At 39.0% G+C, this 25,408-nt stretch overlaps 1 protein-coding gene across 9 annotated transcripts in view; it reads right to left on the bottom strand.

Moving 5' to 3' along the window:
- The window catches only part of RBMS3 (RNA binding motif single stranded interacting protein 3), a gene marked incomplete at its 3' end in the record, with an annotated part of 1,264,947 nt that overhangs the window by 50,841 nt on the left and 1,188,698 nt on the right, over nt 1–25,408 (bottom strand). For 6 of the 9 annotated variants that reach the window (XM_080673187.1, XM_080673188.1, XM_080673190.1 and 3 more), the window contains 2 exons: nt 20,760–20,870; nt 13,147–13,194 (listed from right to left, as the gene is read on the bottom strand). In XM_080673187.1, the coding sequence (XP_080529313.1) occupies nt 13,147–13,194; nt 20,760–20,870 (159 nt within the window). The remainder of the gene's footprint in view (nt 1–13,146; nt 13,195–20,759; nt 20,871–25,408) is intronic. The other 3 variants (XM_080673189.1, XM_080673192.1, XM_080673193.1) reach the window with 1 other exon arrangement.

Below are 25,408 nucleotides of genomic sequence, written 5' to 3'. Positions count from 1 at the left end.
GTATCAGGTATTTTGCTGTCTGATAAACTAATTTGACACAGAGTCTAGAGAAATGTTAGCCTGTCTGTCAGGCAGCATCTCTCCAGTCTCAGATGTCTCTAGCATGCCTTTGCCAAGTGCTGAACCATAGTCCATTCATGACTGGATTCTCTGATGGGAACCTCAAGTGCTCACTTAGTGCTGTTGATTAAAAAGGGAACCCTGTGCAGTCAGTACCACATATGCTGATTCCTGCCATACACTTAGCTCCCATGAAAACAGACTGTTATCCTGAAAAGGCTCTTGCCCCCTGTTGCATTATGGGGACACTGCCCTTTAGATGACTGAAGGACTAAGTGACGCCGGGTGCTGCTGCTGTGTCGCTAAGTCCATGGCTGCCACTCACTGAGGGATTCTAGGGCAGATTCACTGGGACACTGCTTTCCCTTTGATGTGTGTGTTGCATCACCAACTGGAATTTCGCTCTGATTTTGCTGCAGAAGGGCAGTCATATCTCCAGCCATCCCAGGCCTGTCCTGTGCAGTATTTGGTCTTTAGACAAAACCAAGGAAGTTTCCTTTCACCTTCTTAGTGCAGAGCAAAAAAACAAAAACAAAAACAGTGCTCAGAAGCAGTTGCCCAGAAAGAATAAGAATATCAAGAATAACTTCCGTGGACACTAACCAACCACCTCAACAAAAATACCAGCCCATGTAGGGTGACAAAGATGCAAAATAAATTTTACTACAAATCTGTTGAGAGGATGAATCTCTTGCCTTTTCTCTAAATTTCTAAAAGTAAAGAATTCTAAAGGCTGGCAAGGAAATGTTAAACAGGATATATATTTTGTTTTCTGGATTGATAATTCTCTGTTGCCAGGTACATACAAATAAATCCCAGAAAACCAGTATATGAGCATGTAAAAAGTATAAATAGACTTAAAGTGTTTTAATACTACAGTACTACAATCACTCATGCTGTACAATCTAAAATACTAAGAAATGTCTCAAACTTCATTTCAATCTCTTCCACCTCTGTTTTCCTGATATTTCGTCGGCTTTTCAATAAATGTTTGAAAAATACAAAAATACATATGTAGTACTATTTGTAATACTTTAAACAATAAAATTAAATAAAAAACCTACAAAAATGTTGACTATAAAGGAAAAGTACGTTGGTAAGATGGTGACGTAAGTAAACACCAGTATTCGCCTCCCACAACCACATCAAAATTACAACTAAAATACAGAACAACCATCATTCAGAACCATCTGAAAGCTGGCTGAATGGAAATCCTACAACTAGAGAAGTAAAGAAGAAAGCACATTGAGACTGGTAGGAAGGGTAGAGGCGAGGAACGGGCTGGACCGGTACCCACGTGTGCAGTTTTTTTAAAACATCTCAGCTACAGAGGCTGCACATGAGGAGCAAGGGGTCCCAGCTCCATATCAGACCCTCAACCCAGGGTTCCAGAGCTGGGAAGAGAAGTCCCCATAACTTCAGGCTGTAAAAACCAGCGGGGGTTGGGGCTGAGTGACACAAAAGCTGCTGGAGACCCAATGTTCCTTTGTAAAGGGCTGGCACAAGAATTTACTCGGATTCGATCCCCCTGAGCTCCATCTCTGGGCTGCTTTTGGGGAATCCAGGGACATACAGGAAAGAACTGGACTGTCTGGCATAGGGGCAGGAACTCGGGGAGCGGCTTTCTCACAGACGGGGGTGCTCGCAGGGATCACTGTTCCTGTGCTGAGACCTCCCTGTTGCAGAGCTGACAGGCAGCCATATCTGAGTCTCCATGAGCCTGGCTCACACTGTTGGCTCCATCCTGATGATTCCCTAAAACCCCCACCCCATCCAATTGGCAGCCCTACTCAAGCTGTTTGCAGCAGCTTTTCCATATGAATGGCCAGGCCTGGCTCAGGCTTCAAACTTTACAAAAATCTCTCAAACAAGCAGCAGCTGGTGTCAGCATGCCCCAAACCTATCAATAAAAGGCCCAAGACCAGGCACCAGCACCACCCTGCCTTGCTTCACAGCAGGGCCTTGCCTGGGCACTTCTAAGCCCAATACAAGTAGCAGCTGCAGAAGTCTTTGTAGCTACTGTCGGGTGGCCCCAGGCAGTGGCTGACTTTGCACTTCCCGGAAGGTCCCAGAGCCAGTGCACCCGGTGGAGAGATTCAGACAATACCAGAATATAATTCTACACATCCACAAGTGACACACGCAAGGGGCAGACTCAGTGAGCACCACTGAAGCAAGTCCTGCTCCATAGGGGTGTCTCCTACATAGCTGCTTTCCCACTGTAGTTGTAGCTGGTCCTCACAGCCAATTGGCCTGGAGGTCAATTCCTCTCAGTGACTGTCAATAGCAATCAAGGCTCAACTACTTACTGTGTACACAGCCCACACAGGGGCACACCTAGAATGCCCAGCTCAGGTGACTGGGGAGGCTGAGCCACTGGGCCCTACAGGACACCTACTACACAAGGCCACTCTACCAATTCCAGGAGACGTAGCTGCTCTACCTAATATATAGAAACAGACACAGGGATGCAGCCAAAATGTGGAGACAAACATGTCATAAATAAAGAAATGGAAGCAAGCAAACTGCTGGATACAGAGTTCAAGGGACTTAGTGAGACTTTCAAGGATCTTAGTGAGAATTTCAAAGACAGGAAAAAGGACCAGTCAGAAATTAAGCATACACTAACTGAAATAAAGAATAATTTACAGGTATTAAACAGCAGAGTAGAGGATTCCGAGAACCAAATAAACAATTTGGAATATGAGGAAACAAAAATACCCAATCAGAAGAGCAAAAAGAAAAATGAATTAAAAAAATATGAAGATAGTGTAAGGAGCCTCTTGGACAACTTCAAGTATACCAACATTCGCATTGTGGCAGTACCAGAAGGAAAAGAGAGAGAGCAAGATATTGAAAACCTTTTTGAAGAAATAATGACAGAAAACTTCTCCTACCTGATGAAAGTGACTTACAAGTCCAGGAAGCACAGAGAGTCCAAAGAGACCCAAGATATACTATAATTAAAATGTCAAGGGTTAAAGACAATGAGAGAATCTTAAAGGCAGCAAGAGAAAAGCAGTTAGTTACCTACAAGGGAGTGCTATATGACTGTCAGCTGATTTCTCAACAGAAACTTTGCAGGACAGAAGGAAGTGGCAAGAAATATTCAAAGTGATGAATCCTAAGGACCTACAACCAAGATTACTCTACCCAGCGAAGTTATCGTTTAGAATTGTAAAGAGCTTCATAAACAAGAAAAAGTGAAAGGAATTCATCACCACCAAACCAGTATTACATGAAATGTTGAAGGGTATTCTTTAAAAAGAGGAAGAGAAAGAGGAAGAAGAAAAAGAAAAATATGAACAATGAAATGGCAATAAATACATATGTATCAACAATTGAATTTAAAAATCAAAATCTAATGAACAAAATAAACTGGTGATTAAAATAGAATCAGAATCATGGAAACATGAAAAAAAACAACAACAAATCTCATAAGGTAGAGGGGAGGGGAGGCGGGGCAGGGAGAGATTAACCAAAGATCTTATATGCATACTAGAAGCCCGATGCATGAAATTCATGCAAAAGTAGGCCTTCTTTCCCCCAGCTGCTGGCACTGGCTTCCTGCTGGCACCGGCTTCCTGCTGGCACCGGCTTCCCTCTGGCACCCAGGATCCGGGCTTCCCTCAGGCCGCCAGCAAGCACCCAGGACATGGGTTTCCCTCCGGCCACCAGCAGGCACCCGGGACCCGGGCTTCCCTCGCAGCTCTGGCTTCATCTGGAAGGTCATCCGGAAGGACGTCCAGAAGGATGTCTAGTCTAATTAGCATATTATGCTTTTATTATTATAGATATGCATTACCTATAGACACAGACAATAGGGTGGTGAAGGCCTGGGGTGGGGAGGGAACTGGGTGGAGATAGGAAATGAGGGGAATAAGAGGGACATCTGTAATACTCTCAACAATAAAGATTTAAAAATAAATAAATAAAATTTTTAATAAAGAACAAAAAAAGAATGTTGGTAACAGTATTGATTTGGAATATTTATGAAAATAAATTGATTAGAAATAGGAGTGAGCAAACTACAGCCCACAGGCCAAATTCAACTTGCTGCCAATTTTAATAAGGAAAGCTTTATTGGAACATAGCCATGCTCATTTATTTATACATGGTCTGTGGTGGCTTTCGCCCTAAAAGACTGAGCTGAGTAGTCATGACATAGACCGTATGGCCGACAAAACCTGAAATATTTTCTATCTGGACCTTTACAGAAATAAAACTGCTTGATTAGAAAATAGCCATAGGATTTTCCCAACTCCCCATCACCACCCCACATAAAAATGAGCTAAATAACAGGGATGTTTATATACCAGAACCGTCTATTTGCTTAACCCCTCTTTGGTTATCAGTTACTTGAATGGAGCAATGAAAACTGTGGTCCCTCAGGAAAAGTCAGACTTCATTCGGATAATGGACGGATCAATATAAGTGTACCAGCAAGAACACAAAAACAGCATGCACATGCCTGTTTGTCAAATATTTGTATAAATATCATGTACAAAGTCCCGTTCTGTGTTTTATGACAGTTCCTTATAACCCTATTCTCTGTTGGATCCTACGCTCTTTGTAGGCAAGGAATGCATCTGTGATCTATAGCCTTGGTTCTCTGGAGCACTACAGGAGCTCAGAAAATATCCGCTGGATGAATGCATAGTAAGTAGAACAAAGTCTCCCTTATTAGAACTTATTGGAAAGAAAAAAATCAATTAATTAGCACACTTAAACAAATGCAGTTTTGTAATCAAAGTGAATGCACAGTATTTGAGCAAAGAAATGAAACCAATTTTCATGCATGGCTTGTGGGAACACATAACTCTGTGTCAGGTCTTTTACAGTAAATACAATTTAATGGCTAATTGTTGCTAATTGGAGGTACTAATGGTCCTAATGTTTAATTAAGAGATGGAAATCATTTGTAATTAGCACATGGTATCCATGAAAACAGATGTTGTTTAGAGCTGAAAAAATAGTTTTGTTCTTTGAAGTATTTTAAACGCCCCCGCCCATCCCAATTATGAGAGAGTTTTATAAAGTAATTCCCACCCAAGAAGAGGCAGTATAAAGATAAACTTCAACCAAATCTTTGGTAGAGCATCACCAATTCCAAATTAATGAGGCTTTCCAATGCAAAGTGATGCTATCGACTAGCAAAAAACAGTATGGAAAAACTGCCTACTATTTTAACAGTGAATTTTGCCCTAATTTGGGCAAAAACCTCTGTAAAGGACTTTATTTGCAGAATCCTATAATTTCCTGACTATGACACTGAAGGACTTCATATTCAACCACACTGAGTGAATCTGTATCATGACTTAAGTATGCTTTTTCTGTGAAATCTTGTCATGAAGTTGTATTGATAACATGGAATATTTTCAACCTATTTTAGCTGGTGTGCACGAAGGATATGCCAGAGAATAAATATATGTTCCAGATGTTTGCTGGATTCTTCTCATGCATTTTGGGGGCACTTTTCTCATTTTTTGTCTTTTCCAAAAACAGATTCAAATTTTGAACTCTAAAGTTTTTAGAAAAGGTGAACAAATTTTGGTTCTACTTTGGTTCTCTGTCAATAGTTTTTGCTTGATTTCAGGATGACACCCTTCAAGGGAATTAAGCTTAAAGCAACTGAGATACAATTTTGACAACATATTATTTTTAGTTTTCATATGTGACACATCAAATCCAACTATGAAGAGAAAAAAAATGATGACTTCAAGATTTTTTTAAAAAAATTTTTGCTTAAAATAGAAAGATCTTTTAAAGAGTTGTAACTGTTGTGGAAAAGAAAAACCAAAAAGACAACAGACTCTTGATTTTGCATGAAAATGGAGGTAGTTCCAACCTCTGTCCTGTGTTCTTGAAATGAGCTGGATAAGGTGTAGCAGGGACTATGACAAGGAAAGGTAACGCCAGTGAAATAAATCAAAGACGCCCATTTCCCAAACTTTAGCCACTTTCTTTTGGACATCGCCACTATGGCCTTTGCTCTATATTTTCTGAATTAGTTGGTTTTTTTTTTTTAATGTATTTACTGTTTAACTAGTTCTCTTAGACTTTTCCTAAGCAAAGTATTCCTTAAGCCATGCTTTTGGTGAACTTATTCTGTTATTCAAATTTACATAAAAGTAACTATATTGCTGCTGAAATACAAATAAAAAGTTTGGGTCCCTGTACTCATAAATTAACTTTAAGTATCAAAGTGATACACAAATCACACCCTGAAAAACACTGATCTGAAACACTTTTCTGCCTTTAATTAAATCTATATTCCAAGTGTTCTGGAAAGAACTTTGTTCTTAAAAATTCTTCATAGTTTTCAGAAGTATGCTGTTAGTGAGCCCCTATATTTGGGACATTCTCCCTGATAATTAGCCCATATCTTATTAATGTCAAAAACCAAATAATATAAGACAATTCCAGACATAAAAATACCCCATTTAAATAGCAGCTTAATCTCTTTAATCTTTGTCACCTTCACCTCCAGTCTACTTTGGCCACCTGCTCCATGACCTTGACTTTTGTCAAGAAATAGTTTATTATCCAAAATCTTTAATCCTCGTATTTTCTCCAGACCCACTTCATACATTTCATTGATACCTCTTCTCGATCTTTCCACTTTCTCTCTGTCTCCCATTGCCTATGGCCCTCTTTTCTTGTTCTGTTCATCCTGGAAAGTATACTGATTGAATTTGTCACTCAATCAATCTTTTGACAATACTGTCATCACACATTGCCCTTTTTCTCACTCTACTCAGTACAACCTTAGCTGAGGATTGATCCACCTGAATGCCTTTCTGATGGCTACTGATCACTACTGTGGAAAATTAAATACCTTCACAGATTGGTATCACAAAAAAATCGTAATCTGTAGCTTCAAATGAACCCTCAGTACTGCCTTTCAAACCTTTTGGCTTTCTTACTCAATAGTTTCCCAAAATTCTCTTCTCCATGACATCTCCCATTCATTCTCAGATGTCACTTAATATGTCTCACAAAAACAAATAGTATTTATTATGTGGGAAATTCTTTGATTGCCTATTCCTACATTTACAAACTTGCATGCACACATTTCATCCCCTCCTTTTGACCTCCCACATTCCTAGAAGTATCTGGCTTCTTCAGTGACCTTGCTCTCTATGAGTCACCCCTTCATGAATTACATCTTCATATTTTAGAACTCTTTCCTGGCTTCTTTCTATTATGACCAAATATTTCCTGTCTTAAAAAGTAGTAAATCAATCAGTTCCATTGTCCATTTGTTTTTTTCTACTCTTCTTGAAAGCCAAAATTGTTATGTTTCTGGCATTTGTTACCTCCACTTCCTTACAGCACATTCACTGTCTTCACCCTTCCCCTTAAAGCTGCACCATCAGATTGACTAGTGATCTCTCTGTAACTAAATCCAACAGCTTCTGTTCAGGACTCATCTTACTAAACAGGCTTCTCTTGAAATACTCTCTCTCTTTGGCTTCTTTTGAAACATCATATTCTTGGTTTTCCTGCTATGGCTATCGTTGTCTTTTCCAATCTTTATTTTAGGCTCCTTGTTCTTAAATTTCTTTTGGTGGGTGGAGGGAGGGAGCGGCCATTTTTTTTTTTCAAGGATCTGCCTACTTGCCTTTGTTCTAAGCACATTCCCTGGGTGACATTACTTAATTCCAAGATGATAACTCCAAAATCCACCTGTAGCTAAGAGCATCTTCTGACCTCCAGACACACATCCAAATACTTATTATCTCCACTTGGATGCCTCATAGATACTTCAAACTCAACATGTACAATATTGAACTTGGCCATTTTCCTCTGGTTTATTAATTAACTAGAGGCCCGGTGTACGAAATTCATGCATGGGGCTGGGGGGGGATGTTCCTCAGGCCAGCCTGCACCCTCTCTAATCTGGGACCCCAGGTAGGATCGGGCCTAAATGGGCAGTCGGATATCCCTCTCACAATCCAGGACTGTTGGCTCCCAACTGCTCGCCTGCCTGCCTTCCTGATTGCCCCTAACCGCTTCTGCCTGCCAGCCTGATCACCCCCTAACCACTCCCCTGCCAGCCTGATTGATGCCTAACTGCTCCCCTGCCAGCCTGTTTGCCCCTAACTGCCCGCCCCTGCAGGCCTGGTCACCCCTAACTGCCCGCCCCTGATAGCCTGGTCACCCCTAACTGCCCTCCCTTGCAGACCTGGTCCCCCCTGAACTGCTCTCCCCTGCAGGCTTGGGTCCCCCGAACTGCCCTCCCCTACTGGCCTGATTGCCCACAACTGCCCTCCCTTGCAGGCCTGGTCCCTCTCAACTTGCCCTCCTCTGCTGGCCATCTTGTGGTGGCCATCTTGTGTCCACATGGGGGCAGGATCTTTGACCACATGGGGGCAGCCATCTTGTGTGTTGGAGTGATGGTCAATCTGCATATTACTCTTTTATTAAATAGGATAGAGACTTGGTGCACGGGTGGGGGCCAGCTGGTTTGCCCTGAAGGGTGTCCGGATCAGGGTGGGGGTTCTTTTGAGGCATGGGGTGGCCTTGGCGAGGGGCCTGTGGTGATTTGCAGGCTGGCCACAACCCCAGAAACCCAAGCGGAGGCCCTGGTATCTGGGATTTATTTATCTTCTATAATTGAAACTTTGTAGCCTTGAGTGGAGGCCAAGGCAGCCCAGGGCTGCGGGAGCTTGGCTTCCTCCATCACTGGGGGCAACTCAAGCCTCCTGCTCTCTGCAGCTCTGTGGCTGCTGCCATTTTTGTTGGGATCTATTTATCTTCTATAATTGAAACTCTGTAGCCTTGAGTGGAGGCCTGGGCCTGCCAGGGTGTGTGCAAAGCTTGGCTTCCTCCTGCTCTCTGTGGCTGCAGCCATCTTGGTTGGGTTAATTTGCATACTTGCTCTTGATTGGCTGGTGGGCGTGGCTTGTGGGTGCAGCGGAGTGATGGTCAATTTGCATATTACTGTTTTACGAGATAGGATTGATGTATTAATTAATTAATTAATTTAAGGGGGTCTTGGAGACATGTTCAGGGGATTAGCTCAGGATGAGATGCCACTGCCTACTGCTTCCCTGGTTGCAAGTTTCATGGGGTCCCTTAGAATTTAGGAGATACCTGCCTATGGGGGATGAAGAAGGGTAAGGGAATGGCACAGGCGTGTTCCCCTGGGGGATAGTACGCCTTTCCTCTGGATTAGATCCTTGAAAATGACGTATCAGGCCACTGAATTGACAGGAACTTAACTCTTCTCTCTCCTTCTATCTTGATATCCATTTAGTTACTGAGTCTTACATATTGTACTTCCTTAATATCTCACAAATTTGTCAACTCTCCATTATCATTTCCACAACTTGAGCACATGCCAACTTGATTTCATGCTTGGACTCTTGAGTTCTGGACAAATCCCACCCCCCCCCCCGCCCCTTTTCTAGTTCTGTATGTCTCCATTGCATTCTCCACCCTATAGCCTGAGTGGTCATGTCATCCTCCAACTTCAAAACTTTTAGTGTACATCTATTGCCACCTGGATCAATTTCAAGTTACCATTTCTGGTGATATGGCTCCAGTTTATTTCTCCAGACTCACTTTCTCTACTCCCTGTCTCTATGTATCCCTGTCCTGTTGAACCATCTGTAGTTCCCTGAATTTGTCATACTCTGTACCTAAGAGTCTTTTATGTGTACCTACTTGGTCTGAAACTTTTCCCCTCCAACTTATTGTTTACTTGGTTTATTCCCATACACCCTATGTCCCTGTTTAGATGTTTCTTCCACTTGCACTAACTTCTTCTACTGTATGCTAGTTGTTTCTTCTCTGTGCCACCATAGCATCTCGTAACAAGAATGGGTACAGTTGTTACTAATAACATTGGGGCACTTATTTTACGTTAGGATCTGTTTTAAACAGGCTATATATCTTAACTTACCTAATTCCGACACTAGCCATATTAAGTAATTATTAATTCCTCAAATAAGCTATCTAAGATATAGAGAAATTAGGTAATTTTCCAAGGTTCCACAACTAGTAAGTTACACAAGTAGTTTCTGAACTCTGGAATCTTACTGGAGAGTTTACAAATGTGAAAATCATATATTTGTTCATATGGAAGCTCTTAAGACACTGTGTTGTAATTACCTTTTGTACCTAACTTCCTAATTGGATCCTAGGTTCTTAGAGGAAAGTTGCAACCCTAACACCCAATACAATAATGGCCACTCCCAATAAATATTATTTGAATTTTTTTAAAAAAGATATGTGACTCAGAGGGGAAAGAGTCCTACAATCAGATCTGCCCTGACCTAGTGTCAGTGTCCACCATTGTGACATTTTGCTCCAAGAATGACAAATGATTTGCTGTCACCAAGCACCCCACACTATTTCCTGTCTCCAAGTGTTTACGTATCTCATCTCATTCCCCTCCTGAATCTTCCCCACTCTTGTCTAACAGGTCAGCTCCTATCTCCTATTTGTTCTTCCAAATCCAGCTCAGAATTTTATTCCTGAGGGTTCTGATCTTCTTTTCAGTCTAGATTTTAGTTCCTCCATATTTTATACACTTAAACATCACAAACAACAACAACAACATTATTAGACCATGGTGGGTTTTCTTGCCCTCCCCCCCACTTTTTTTTTTTTTACCAGTGGTCTATTTTATATTCATTGTGTACCCCTAGTACTTGAGTAAAGCGCCTAAGACTCAGAAGATAATCAATAAATGTTTGATATATTGATTATGTCTCTGTCGATTACAAAGCAGTTATCTTCAACTCTGATACATTATGATAACCAAGTGGGTTCCTACACTGACAAAGAATTGATTACTATCTGGGTTGTCCAATATTGACATATTGGGAGAGATGGGAAGGAACTATTACAACACCTTTGCCTGCTTCATTTTCCTCAGGGTTGGGCAAAGGATATTCCATTTTTCAAAAGTTACTCAAGTTGTGCCCACCAGACAATTTATAAACATTTTTAAAGGGTACGTTTATTTTCCTTTACAGGTAGACCAAAGAGGCCAAAGAACTCTGCAAATATATCAAATGTCAAACCACCAATTAAATCTTATCAGGGGAAAACAACTGTAAAGTCCTGTAAAATGTTCTTGTTCCTGTCACTTCTATATTAGTGCCTTCTTTTGTATTCCACTGATGGGATCTTAGCACTTTAAAAAAATATTAATGATGTCAATACTGGGGCTTTCTAACTGTTCTACGTGATTACTGTTTCGTGTTGCTTAAGCACACATACAGATGCCAGATTACATTTCTTAAGGCTCGACTTTGAGTCATTTCTCAGCTCAAGGACTTTCAGTGGCAACTGTCTGTGGAATTTGGTGGGAACTGTAAGCCAGATGTTCTGCTTCAATTCATATGCATTGATCTTGACCCATGGCTGATATCTAGTAAGTGCTTTTGATGTTTTCATTGCTTTTGTGTGTCTGTGTATGTGTTCTTAAAAGTGAAATCAGGAAACCTAGTAGAAGGAAAGTTTCAGTTTCTGTCTTTCCTCATTATTAATATTGGTGAATTTTCAAGAATAGATGTCTCTTGTTAAACAAAGATGCCATATATTAAACCAAGTAAAGGCTACATTACATTAAACAAAGTATGCTAAATGAAACACATTATGATATGATAGGATACACACTTTGGGGAAAAGATAAGTGATGTTTTAATTAATGACAATTTATAGAGCTCTCCAAAAAGAGCAAAGTGGTCCTGGCTGGTGTGCTCAGTGGTTAGAGTAACAGCCTGTGCACCACTGATTCCTGGTCCAGGGCACATACCTGGGTTGCAGGCTCAATACCCGCCCCTCTTTCCCCCACCAGTCAGGGCAAGTATGGGAGGCAACCAATCGATATGTATCTCTCACATCAATGTTTCTCTCTGTCAAAGATCAAAGGAAAAAAATATCCTCACTCCTTAGGTGAGGATTAAAAAAAAAAGTGACTTCACAACTGAAAGCTAACTCATTGTTTCTCAACTGAACTTGTAAGATGAATATTCAGCCATGAGCACCATTACACAATCCATCAGACATGAGGAAAGGATTACCCTTCAGATGCTAGGTCAGACAAACCCAGTGGCCAAGAGCATGCTGTTCTCTATCTGAAAACCACCGCTCCGTGGTCAGGCTCTACCGACTGATGGGTTCTCCTGGTCTTCATCTCTTGCTTTAGATTGTGTGTCCTCATTATCTAACACACGAGAGGATCAAAGCGTTCAAAGCTCTTGAGGCTGCCAGTATTTTATTTAGTTAAAAACAAATCAACCAAAGGGGAAAATTATGCCCATTATCCTCTTCGCAAGAAACCAAAATTCCAAGTTAAGAAAGCACAAGATCTGTGCAATTCAAAATAAGTCACCTTTTCACATACGCATACCCTATTATAAACCGCACCACCCAAGTTTATGAAACACCTTAAATATTGCTAATAAAAATCCTCAGGATTCTTACGCACTCTCGGATCAGTCTCTGCCACTTTGCTGTACAAGTGGAACATTGGCAGCTTCTCTTTCAATATCCAAAGTACCATTTTTGGAACAAATCTGAAGTTTTGATTCATTCAACAAACCATTATATTGAGCACCTACTATGGGTGAGACACTACACTGGGTGTTGAGCAAGCAAAATGGGATGATTTTCTGAATTCAGAAGAATTCTGGTCTCCAAAGCAGTGCTTCTCAAACTACATTTTATTAATTTGTGCCCTCATTTGATAAACATAAATCTCCTCTCCCACTTCTCAGAAACTCTGATGAACCCTCCCACACTGAGAACCTCTGATACACAGAACATAGACAGACTGTACGTTCTGCGTATCCTTCATAGATCAAATGTCTTTGAGCTTTTACTTTTTATTATAGAAGCAACATATTTCTTTCTCATACACAAAACTGGACTGAACTATTAAGTACATTTTTGAACCATGCTCTGCCCATTCCCTTGCCCCACGCAACCCCCCACCCCGGAATTGAAATTTAAATTCCTTGCACCCAGCCCCATTGAGAATCACTGCTTTAAAGAGTTTTGGAGAAAACCAGGCAACTTCCATCTCTCCCCACCAATCAAGTCTGAAAGGAATTAGAATTTTCCTACCTGACACAACAGCTGGTGGAGTATCATAATCCTGTCTTGGGACTGAATCTTTGAATGAAAAGAGCATGAGAAAGAATGCAATGAAGTACAAAAGAAAATAAAACAGAATCTTAGCTCTACATCTTGGAAGTGCCCACTCACTGTATGTCATGTGGCTGCCTAACCCCCCTACCTCCAAGTTCTTCAGGCACTAGGACCCCTACCTAGTTTACAGTTGTTCCAATAGTCCCCATAACCACCACACTATACATGGTGTTTGTTTGGCTCCACTTACTAGGACAGTACATTCTGTCCCAGAACATTGCCATCTTCCTCGGTCTGCCATTACTTTGGTCACTTCTATGGGGGGCATCAATGTGAAATCTATACCCTCTCTGACTGACCCCAAAGTTCTACAAGGCAGCCCATCGAGAAGGGGCCCAGAGCACAATATGAAACAAAGTCCTGGAGAAAAAAAAAAAAAAAGAATGGGAAATTTAAGAGATCAATAAAAAATGTACACATTCCCATACTCTACGGGGGCTGACACATTTTGATCACTCAGCTCTGACTCTGATCCCAGTGGTTGTCAGTCAAGACCAAGGAGCTTTGCCTGCAGGAGCAGTGCGAGCAGAGACAAAGTAGAAGAATCTATTCCACGATGATTGCTGTCTTTTTCCTAAGTGTTGTAACACTGGAGGTAGCAAATGTTAGGGAAAGACTAATTAAACTACCTGGCATGCATTTCAAAATTTGAGGTTATATGGGACCATATAGATTTTTTTTTTTTTTTGAAAATGAGAAAGAGGCTTTGGTTTAGTAAATTTCTTTAGCCAGAGATCTGAAAAGGAAAAGTTGGACCTGGCCTATGGTCCAAGGCCCCTCCAACACCCCCCCTCCCCCAACTTTAAAAATGGGAAGTTCTAATCTAGCCCCAATTTCCCTTGGAGGAGTAAACTGTGTAAAAAGACCAAATATTGCTCACATTCAAATAAACTGCCAAAACACAGTTACATAGATGTTCTGTGAGACCCTTATTCCATTTATATGATCATTATTTCTTTAAAAAACTAAAATCTCAAACTTCCTCTTTTCCATCCACTTAAAAACTTCATTTGAACTATCAGACATTTCTCCATTTAATCTCCTTGCCACAAAAGGACAATGTTAATCACTTTCTCATGAGAAGACAGATAAAAATATTGACCAAAGATTCAAAAGCAAATAAACACCTTATGCATGAGTCATTTTGCTTCTCACAACAGGTATGTGAACTAGTGAGTTGATTATCATCACCAAAGCTAGAATAAGTAGAAACATTTTTATAGGGTCTCCAAATATGTTCTTAAATAGTGGTAGTAATTCCTAGTTTCTTTTTAAAAACTGCAATCACACATTACTACAAACAAACAAACAAACAAAAAGTTAATTTTAAGATCATGCCACTAGTCATTTTTCCACAAATACATTTATATTAAAAATAAATAATAAAAGTAAATCATGCTTATTGTTGTATACTTGCAGAATGTATACCAATATGATTAAAATAGGAATGGTCCCTAATCCCATCACCCAGAAATAACCACACTTGTTTTGTATTTCTATAGCCTTATTTCATAAATATTTTTTCATGTTTGTTACATGTGCACATTTACATCCTGCTCATAATGATAGCTCATCCTAGCCTACTAGGTTTAATTTCTTATAACTCCATGTAGTATTACATTCTGATCTGTGGGTAGCTTATGGTTTAATCATTCTTCTTCATTAGGCATTATAACAAACATTAGCTTGAACACTTTTGAGGTATAAAGGCTTTACTGTTACTTTAGAATATTTCCATAAAATAGCTTCTAAAACTAAAACTTATTGGTCAGTCAGCAGAACTGTTTTAAAATGTCTTGACTGTCCACCTTGCTATCCAACTGGGACTTTTACAAATTTAGATCCCTGTCATCACATAATGAGAATGTTTATTCCTCACACCTTCATCAGCAATGCATATTATTTTTATAACTTTATTTAATGGGTTATGTGTGTATGTCTCTGTATTTGATTAAATTACTATTTATTATTTTTTCATGTTTTTTTGGCATTCTATTTCCTCTTTTACCAACTATACATTCACATTGTTTTTATCTATTGGGCTCTTGTATTTTGTTGCTAATTAATTTGAAGTCAGAATACATTTTTAAGCAGCAAAAACTTAATATTTGCAATTAAACTTTCATGATACTAGACTTCCACTTAATGCCTATTTACTTTTTGTTTAAAGACTATCTTCAAAGTTCATTTATCTTAGAATAAGACTAAACAAATTAAAAAAAAACTATTCCCTTTTACCTATATTTTCAGTCTTGTATTTGACCATTTTTAATTAATTGACACTTTTTCCTCAAAAACCATTTAAGGAGATATACTCATTGCCATTTGTGGATTTACGATATTATTTTCTAGTCACGAGCCCATTTAACACTATGTGTTGTTCTTTATTCCCTGATAGAGCCATGATATGGCTATTAGTCCTGATACTGATATGTAATAATTAAAAAAGATAATCTCTGAGCAAAATTAGTAATTCAGGAATGTCACCTGATACCGTCAACATTTTAGAGTAATAAAGGAAAAATGGTATGACGGAAAAAATATTGGAGAGCTACGTGTACAAATGGAGTAGAATTACAAGATTATCTTTGTGAGTGGCTATGGTTACATCATGGAATCCAATGATGTCACAAATCACCAGTGGTTTGGAGGACACAAACAGAACTGCAGATAAGGAGCCTGCAGAACAAAAACGTTTATTTCTTTCAACAGATTCTGGTGACATTGTAAGCCACTGGTGACCACCAACTGAACAAATGAAAAGGAGATAAGAAACTTGTAAAACAAGATTGTCATGCAATTTGGAGGTTCTCATAACACAGTAAAATCCCCAGTGATTTCTGCTAATGCTTACAATACGGTGATAAGAAACGGTGGTTAACAGGGCTTTGGCTCTATCCAGGGATTCCTATGACCAACAAAAAAAAAGGTGGAAAAGCTAGAAAAATCGCCAAGGTCAGCACAGCCCTGGAATAAAATAGTTATTTGATTTCCTGTAAGTCTGGGAGATTCTGTCTAGCTTGAAAATATGTAGAGAATTGAACAATAAACATTTGAGGTGGCAAATGGTAGAGAAAGGTTAACCTACCCGGGTTCCATTTCAAAATTGGGGGTTACAAGGGACCAAATATACCTACTTTTATGAAGCTGAAAAAGAGGCATCTCAATAAACTTCCTTACCCAGGGATCTTAGAAAGGAAAGTGGGATGTGGCATGTGGCCTATGGCCTAAGCCCCAATCCCCCCCTTCTAACACTGGAAAATTCCAATCTAGCTCCAACTCCCCATTAGCCCTGGACCACTGACTACTGTAGATCATTCACTGATCTCTCCTGGCTCTTCCCCTGGAGCCTATCTGTTTCTGGATTGAGGCTGCTGTTTTTATCTTGACTCGTCACTGCTCACATCTTGTTTGTAGAATTTCAGTGAGCCTAGATGTCTGAAAGCCTCTGAAAAGTTACTGGTAAGAGAGACACATGATCAGATAATTTTAGATTGACTGGCTGTGGCAACATGCTGGAGAATGGATGGGAGCCCACTGAGACAGGAAGCAGGAAGAGCAGTTAGGAGACTATTATAAGTAATCAAATGAGACCCAGGGCAGAGTCTAGAAGTGTGGTGGAGGGGATGTATTTGACAAATGTCTATGAGACTAAAGTGATGGGACTTGAAAAGTAATTGTATATGGTGGTGAGGGAGAAGGAAAGAGTCTAGACTGAGTCCCAGGATTAGCATTTGACTACCAGAGCAAAAGGGCATGGATATGGCTTGAGAGGAAATAAAAAGCAGGAATGTGGAAGCGGAAGGGCATCAGTGGGGAGGAAGCCTGAGGAAGCGAATGCGATTAGTTTGGGTCATGCTGACTTTGAGATATCAGAGGGAGATTTACATGAGACAGTTAGCAAATAGTTGGAAAAATGGGTCTAAAAATGTAAGATGAGGTTAGCACTGAGGACTCAGATTTAAGAGTCTTCGGCATAGCAAGCAGAGTTCAAAACCATGAAAGCAGATGGCATGGCTTAAGGGAAAATCATGTATTAATGCGAAGTTAAAAAATGAAACCCTGTCTGAGCAGCCTGTGAAAGAACAGAAGCAGCAATGGCCAGAAGAGTCAGAGGAGACCTAGGAAATCCCTGGGCAGGAGTCACAATCTGAGAGCTTTTCGGGCAAACGGGGTTCAATATTCAAATACGGGGAAATGTTCCATTAAGATTTAAATATTTAATGTATCTTAAAAAATTGGAAGGTGAGGCCACCCTAGGTCTGTATGCCTCTGAAGCAACAGTGACCTGGAGTTGAGTAGAGGCTGCCTTCTTTAGAGGCAACATCATGTTCCAGGCTGCCAAGGGTGGCACCTTCCACTACTGTTCACCTAACTCTCAGGCAGAGAAATTATTAGTATTGCATTAAAAACATCTCTAAATTAAAATGTAACCTCCACTGTCAAGTATATTTATAGTACATGAGCGGTAAATGTAGACCAAATTTGATTCTGTGCTTCTAGGGTTTTTTGCTCAAATCAGCCAACTTGATTCATTAATGTGACTTGGCTGGCCTCTAGAATTTTGGGGTTTACAACCTTGGAAGAGTATGTTAGACGCTAAGGAAGTGGAAACGTGAGAAAGAAATAAGTTATGCCAAACGAAACAGAGTAGGCCAGTGTGTTGTGCTGTGAACTTGTTAATTTCCTACATCCCTTCTGATGACTTGGACTAGATTCCTGCCAGTTGAAGCCACTGGATGTAGTGGGGTTAAGGACAGCTCATTTGATAAGCATCTATCTGCTAGATTTCACACTGTATTAGGAATGTCACATATATCATTGCATTTAATGTTGGCAACTCCCCGGGGATATAAATATTATTTTTCTACTTTGTAGAAGAGGAACTAAAAGTTCAGAGAGGTTAATAACCTGCCTAAATGTGCATAGCTAATAAGGGGCTGAGCTGGACTGTGAACTCAAGTTCGATCCCAACATCCACTTTTTTTTTTTTTTCCGTGACAACAGGCAATCTTCCCAGCAATAATAAAATATATTGAAAAGAAGCAATAGGTGGGAAAATCTGATAGCCACTCCACATGCCAATCAAAAATTCATGTAAAATGAATCTATGATGGCATGTTGAAGTACAAGAGTGACAGTTCAAGAAAAATATATACCAGTATTCTGGATACTAAATACAGTGATATTTTGTTGAATAAATCAACAAAGTAATATTGTTTTCTTTCTGCTTTTCCAGAACCTTATGAAATTTCAAACCTTTGCAAAACATCAATTTATACAAAGTTTATAATATACATAAGCATTTTTTAGTACAAATGTGAAGGGAGAAAAAATGGGGGGAAAAGCTACAGAATATTTGGTATTAAAAATAAACTACATATTTCAAACTTTTGCTGAGAAAGGGATGGGATGTATATCATTCTTAAATAATATGCCCATTTCCAGCTAGGTAAAAATAGTGATCTTATATATAACTGTGTTCTTGTTGAAAATGCTCCAATACTAATCAATACATGTTATTGAATCAATAACTATTATAATCCTAAACCTGTTCTTCATGTTTTAGTTTATTTTTCAATTCCCTAAAGTATCCAGTCATAATCTCAATTAAACTTAGCTCTTATGTTTTTTTCTAGTTTGCAAATTTGAACTTCAGCAAGTCAGCTGGCTTTGCTTATGATTCAAATGACTAGGATTTATAAAGTGTTTCTTGCTGGGCTTTGCATTATAACTCCCTCTTTTATCAGATTCCAGATTGTTATTCAATATAATAAGATCGCAATACTTCACTTATTGAGAATTTATGATCCCTTAAGGAGATTAAGGCTGACATGAAGGGAAATCAATAGTGGGCACATGAGAAACTTGAGGCCTCCCAATACTTCATGGAGTCTGTTTTGCTGGTAAATGAGCAAAGCAATGACAAATAATCCTTAACACAGTACTAAAATCTCCAGAAATATTATCTTCAAATTTTATCTCCCTGATGAAAATTAGCTGTGCCACAGTGTAGAGTTAAATGTCGCTTTAGACATGACTTTTAAAAGTCTAGGTCAGAGACCTAAAAAAATCATTTGACCCAGTCCAGCCTTCAGACAGGTAAAGTATCATCAACTGCTTTTTATAGGATCAGAAACTGAAGTCTTAGAGATGGGTACTTTGTTTATGTTAATAAAATTAAACTTTATTGAAACAAAGCAACTCTTTCCATTAGCTATATGGACTTTCTTCCTATTTAGAGCAGATTATTGAGGCTCAGTGGACATGTCAGAAATATCTTATATTCCCAAAAAGCCTATGTATCAAGCAAACCATTGCTTTAAGGTAAAATTTCCAATATATAACTAGTGCACATAGTATATGAAGATATTTGGAGATGATGCTAGCATAATTGTGAAGAATCACAGAAGTGGTGACTATGAGACATATAGCCTTAAAGACACAAAGGCACGTAGTCAAAGGAGCCCCATATATCATGTTCAATACTTCAACTAGACAGAGAGAGAAATTGAGATTGGACAGATAGAAACAATAGGGCTCAATCAAGATTTAAGGCTAGAATTCCTAACTTCAAGTCCAGTGTTCTTTCTATAATACTTAAGCTGCTTCTGTAAAAAGAAAATGTATTTTTCTTTCTACATCTTTAAAAATGAAAAATTAAAAACTCTTAGCAATGGTGTCACATGAGAGGTTGACTTTGATGTCTTTCACTGTTCTCTATAATGGTAATTAACAAAGTTGCAGTATTCCAGGTTGTATTAAAACATTTGCCTTCTTGACTATTTGGGGAATTGCCTTTGTATGGACTTAAAAACTAACACAAAGTATTGCAAATGATTTCAAAGGCCTCACTGATATAAAATCAAGGCTGCAATGGGAAATTTTTGATGTACTTTTGTTCCCCAAGGAAAAATAATGGCTAGTCAAAAATATCCGAACTTATAAAAAAAAAAAAGATTAAGTATGTTAGAGTCCTTTCCCATTTTTCAACATCATCTATGTCAATATAGTCAAAAGAAAGATGAAAAGAACTCGATTATGTCAGGTTCTCAATTACTTTTTACTGACTTAAACATGGAAACTGAATAAAAAACCCTGTGTATTAGTCATAGTCAAGGTTGGCCCCTCACTGTAAGTAACCTGGGAATGATATATTAGCTGAAGTGGTAAGCATCTGGGAAAAGAAAAACAGGCTCAAGTGTATTACGTTACAAGGTCTAGATTTGCAGGTACACGCATAAAGACACTTTTCCAAAATCAGACGTCATACTTGGTGCATTTTCTCAAGAACAGGAAGTAACTCAAATTTAAATGCAACACAATACAGCCTTCAGCATTGTCAATGTGAGTAAATGTGTCCCAGGATGGAATAAGCAGGCAGAAGGCAGCTTGTTCATACTGGAACCTGAAAGGAGTGTTAGTCAATGGTGCAGAGCCAGTTTTGCTGACAATGCCAGTGAAAAGAGAGTATTTCATCTTATCGAAGAAATCCAAGAAAACAGAACAAAACAAACTCTTCAACTCACCGTTCCTGTTGTGCCCAACGAAAGATGGTTCATCTGTTGTGTCAGGGGGCCCATCATGTTTGCTGGCTGCATTGACATTGGATGGTCCATTGTCGGCGTAATCACAGCACCCTAGAAGCACACACAATGTCCATCTGAAAATACGTTCCACAGGAAGGACACTTAAAACTTAAACATAAACACAGTAGACTGCTTTAACATCCAACATGTTTACTTTACTGAAAAGGCTAAATTCAACCACGCATAAATTTTACATCCATCCATGACATTTTCTGTTCATCTAAATAGATAGCATTAGTGGCTTCCTTTCCTCCACTGTGATTTACCTGTGATGTATTTAAAATGCCTGTTACTTATAATTCTAATATTTAATGTAGAATGTATTCCAAGATATCATATATATGCCCTCTCTTATTGTTCTAAATACTAACTTCTCTTAATTAAAAATATACAGATATGATGGAAATTCTCTAGTTTTTATTGATACTGAATAAGACTTTTGGTTTACAACATTTATCTATGATTTATATGGACAGATTTTGATCACCTCAATACAACCTACCACTGTGGTGATAACACTGGTCCAGATGGGTTCCTTCACTGGATCTCTTTGGACATACTAAAATCTAATATAAATGTTATAAAAATTCAAGTTACTATTTCCCATGTTTTAAAATTTGAATATTTTGACCTACTTTCTTTGGGTCTATGCTTTTGACAGATGATACTAAACTGTTAAATGCCAGTCAAATGCAACATTGCTATAATTTTCTAAAAATGTAAAAATGTCAATTGTTTCATCAGGTGTTAGGAAAAGCCTACTTTTCGAATATGCTTTTTGATTTATTAGAACTATTGGAATGTAAGAAATACTAGATATTTAAAAAAAAAAACTTCTGTCCATATACAAAGTGTCGCATGGCTATTGAAGCACAGAGCCAGGCCACATACCCTCTTTCCTTCTCCTCTATCCTACTCTTATGCCTTAATTGACTCACTTAGACAATGGAAACATATTTTTAAAAAATTGAAAATCTAGGGTTGGGTGGAGTCTTTGATATTATATTATCCCACTGTTTTATTTTAAAGATGATGATAAAGGCAGAAGCGCATGCTTAGAACAGCTCATTTAAACGTTCCATGGTAATAACATGATAAGTATCTGAATGCTATTTTTTCCTATAAACATTATTTTTTCACGACGTGGCTTTTCTCCATATCTGTAAGTAAACATTTTGAAGAAATAAAACTAGGACAGATCCACATAGATGACAGGGTCTCAGACCCCAAACTGATTACCCACAGGCAAATGTTTCCTAAAACATTTTTGCTCAGGATGATTAATTCCTCATGTTACTATCCAAATCCAAGTTCCCAACTGCAGGTGTTAAAAGATCAGGCTATCACTCAGCCTTTTTTATGAACTCCTCTCCATTAATATGGAGGAAGAATAGCAATTGAGCCAAATATTTGGAAATGCTTACTATACAGATTCAACTTTGCTCCAAAAGGCTTTTGAGCAAGATTCCATCAGAAAATATATGTTATTTTAAAGGTCTTTAGCTTGGAAATATACACAGTTGTGGATTTGTGTTGTTTGAATTTTGTGATGCTTCTGTGAATTGTTGTTCATCAGGATGCTTCTCAAATGAGAAACATGATAAAACTTTTACTTGTAATTCAGGGACACATCACGGTTTCTTCCTGCTGTCTGAATTGCTTTAACAAAACCATCTTTACTTGATATTAAAAACAAAAATCCCTTACTGGCCTTTATTTAAGAAGAAGGAAAGTTTTTAAATCACTTAAAGAAAAACTATATAGAATAACCTCAGAGTTTAGACAAGTTCTAAAGCTTTTTTTTTTCCAACCCCAAAGTGGCACTTGCACAATATTTTAATCCTTAACAGGTGCAAGACTTCAATACTCTTCTTGAACTTAAGACTTAAGTCTATCTTTTCAGAATATTTGCCCCTAGAGATTCTATCATACAGCTAAACTGTCACAGTCTTGGAAACCCCTCAATTTAATCAGCCTATGCGAGTCACATAAAGATTGTTTGTCATAAATCAGAGATAAAGACCAAATTGTGTTTGGTAGAAGAATTTCTTTTCAACACCCTAGGGGGTGACCTCATTCCCCAGCGTGGCAGAGAGGCAGACTTGAGTCTTTGTTTGGAAGGCGATATGCAAATGAGATATGTGAGTATGTGACAGATGAATCAAAATCCATGCATGATAAGAATAGAAGGATTGAATGCCTGCATTTGGAACTAATTTAGGAAGGATTGTCTGGTCTCTTTAAAACATCCTTTCTCAGAAAGTGTTTGGGGACTCATTTGATTACAGATGCCACAGAGCAAGCTCTGCTTCTGTGTATAAACCAAACACCTGACAATCAAAGGAAAGAGTAGGAAGGGACTTGTCATCCTTTGGAATTGTAACTAGCAGCACTAGGCAAGGAGTGTAAAACAATGTAAGGGAAACATTCTCTTCCTACCCAGACCAGCTATTACAAATAAATGAACAAGAAAATAGTAATTCTTGGGGGAGGACTGGTAAGAACATACATTCTTATTCATATTCAGTAAAGATGTTCCATGAAAAGAGGATTCCCACAAATTAGTAAGAACATTAATTTCGTAACTGAATAAGGGATGGAATAACTTTACAATCAGTGAGTAAGGTGGAAATAGTAGGCAGGAACCTCTTGGAGAAACACATTTTCTTGATGACACTTTATCAGGGAAGGAAACTTAAAGAATTTGAAGTGCTGGCTATTTACAACAAAGAATGGTGTTTCCTAGTCCACTTTCCTCATCAAAGAATGTCCTTTGTATTGTACATGACATTTACAAAGAAGAAAGAAAAACAAAATAGGAAAAGAAAAATACCAAAAAAGGAAAAGAAAAACCTATGGTTGTTAAGGCCAAACTAGTGCCCTCACCTATAATTGTGTCTCCTTAAATATACTGTCAAATCCATTTCTACCCAATGCATTTAAGCCATAGACTGAAGAGTGTTTTGTGACAGATGTTGCCAACACATTAAGGGTAATTTCATTTTCTCGAAATGTATAGAATGTGCTGTCTGACGGAGTTTGCTTGGCAAATGGCAAGGCAAAAGGAAACAGATTTTTCATTTTAGCATCTCCGGATGTCTGGGTTTGCTCAATGTTTAAGCCCGCAAAGAAAAATACTGTAACATGCTGTAATTCCACTAAAAAGCACAATGACCAAACAGCTGATGGAAATGTCTGGTCTGTTTTAGCCACTGCCTCTGCAAAACAAAGCTGCTCACGCTCAAGAGATGGAGGGCTGATCTGGTCGCCCTACTTCTGAAATAAACAATTTCAACAGTAATTTGGATAAAGTTTCCAAAGATCATTGATGTGGAGTAAACACAGCTGACCTAAGGCCAGAAAAGCATCTGTGTTGTTAACCTTCTGCCAATAGTTGAAAGAAATTTCAAGTCTTGGAGAGTTCATCAATATTTTAATTTCCCAAATGAAATGTAAGATGATTGGCAAATAGGAGAAATGTGGGCAGGCTCTCTTCCAACAAGAGCACACATAGCTGGCTCAAAAGCTGTATGAAACCATTGCAAATTTGCTGATCAGCTTCCCTGCTTTCTCTTATTTCCTCTTGGTCTAGGTCAACACAGCAACCAGAGTGATCCTTTGAAAATGTAAGTCAGATCCTGTCACTCTGAGGAGTTAGATGGGATTAGGCAGTTTAGGACAAGGGCTCCAGGAAGAGAAGATGGTAGCTAAGGTGTGGGGTGGAGAGGGTGACTAGAAGAGGTCAATGGGGGAAGAAGGGGGACATAGTTAATACTTTGAACAATAAAGATTTAAAAATAAAATAAAAGATCAATTAAAGCTAAAAAAAAAAAAAAAAAGGAGATGAGCCAGGTGGTCAGGATGTGAGCAAGACAGGCAGAATGTACCAGTCAACTGTAGAGCTGTCCTCCCCTGAACACAAGAGCGGGAACTAAAAGCAGGGAGACAAGGGCAAAAGGAGATTGGGTGGTGTTTTTTTTGTTTTGTTTTGTTTTTTTTTTTTGAAAGAGCCAATAGAGGGCAAGAGCAGGAAAATATAAACCCCTAGACTAGTGAGCTTCTGAAGCAACCCTTTTTGGGACCCCTCTAGTGTGCCAAGAGATTTGTTACTTTCACTGTAATAAACTTCACTTCCCTTTGCTTACTGCTCCCTTGTCCCTGAATTCATTCCTCGACTTCTGGAGAAAACGAACCTAACAGTGCACACTGGAGTCTCACCTCCTTTGCTCCAAATCCTCCAATGGCTATCCCTCTTACTCGGGGCAAAAGCCAGTATCAGTGCAGGGCCCCAACAAAGCCCGAGATTAATTGCCCTTTTGCTCCTTCTCTGATTTTCTCTTTTACCATTTTCTGTGTGATTCACTTTGCAAGCACACTAGCCTCCTGGCTATTTCTCAGATATTTTCCTTCCTTCATCACTTTTGCATGTGATTTCCCTTCACCTGGAATGCCTTTCCCCCAGATCATCTGCTCAAATGTCTCTACGAAACCCCTCTTCCCTTCTTCAGTTTCTCTCTCAGAGGGGATGTCCTGGCCTGTAGATTAAGTCAAAATTTCAAAGCCAGGGTCTTGAAATGACATCCTTTGAG

The sequence above is a fragment of the Plecotus auritus genome, assembly GCF_963455305.1.
Source record: "Plecotus auritus genome assembly, chromosome: 6".
Taxonomy (NCBI): Eukaryota; Metazoa; Chordata; class Mammalia; order Chiroptera; family Vespertilionidae; genus Plecotus; species Plecotus auritus.
Note: the sequence above shows the minus strand (reverse complement) of the source record. Positions and strands in the feature narration are given on the sequence as shown.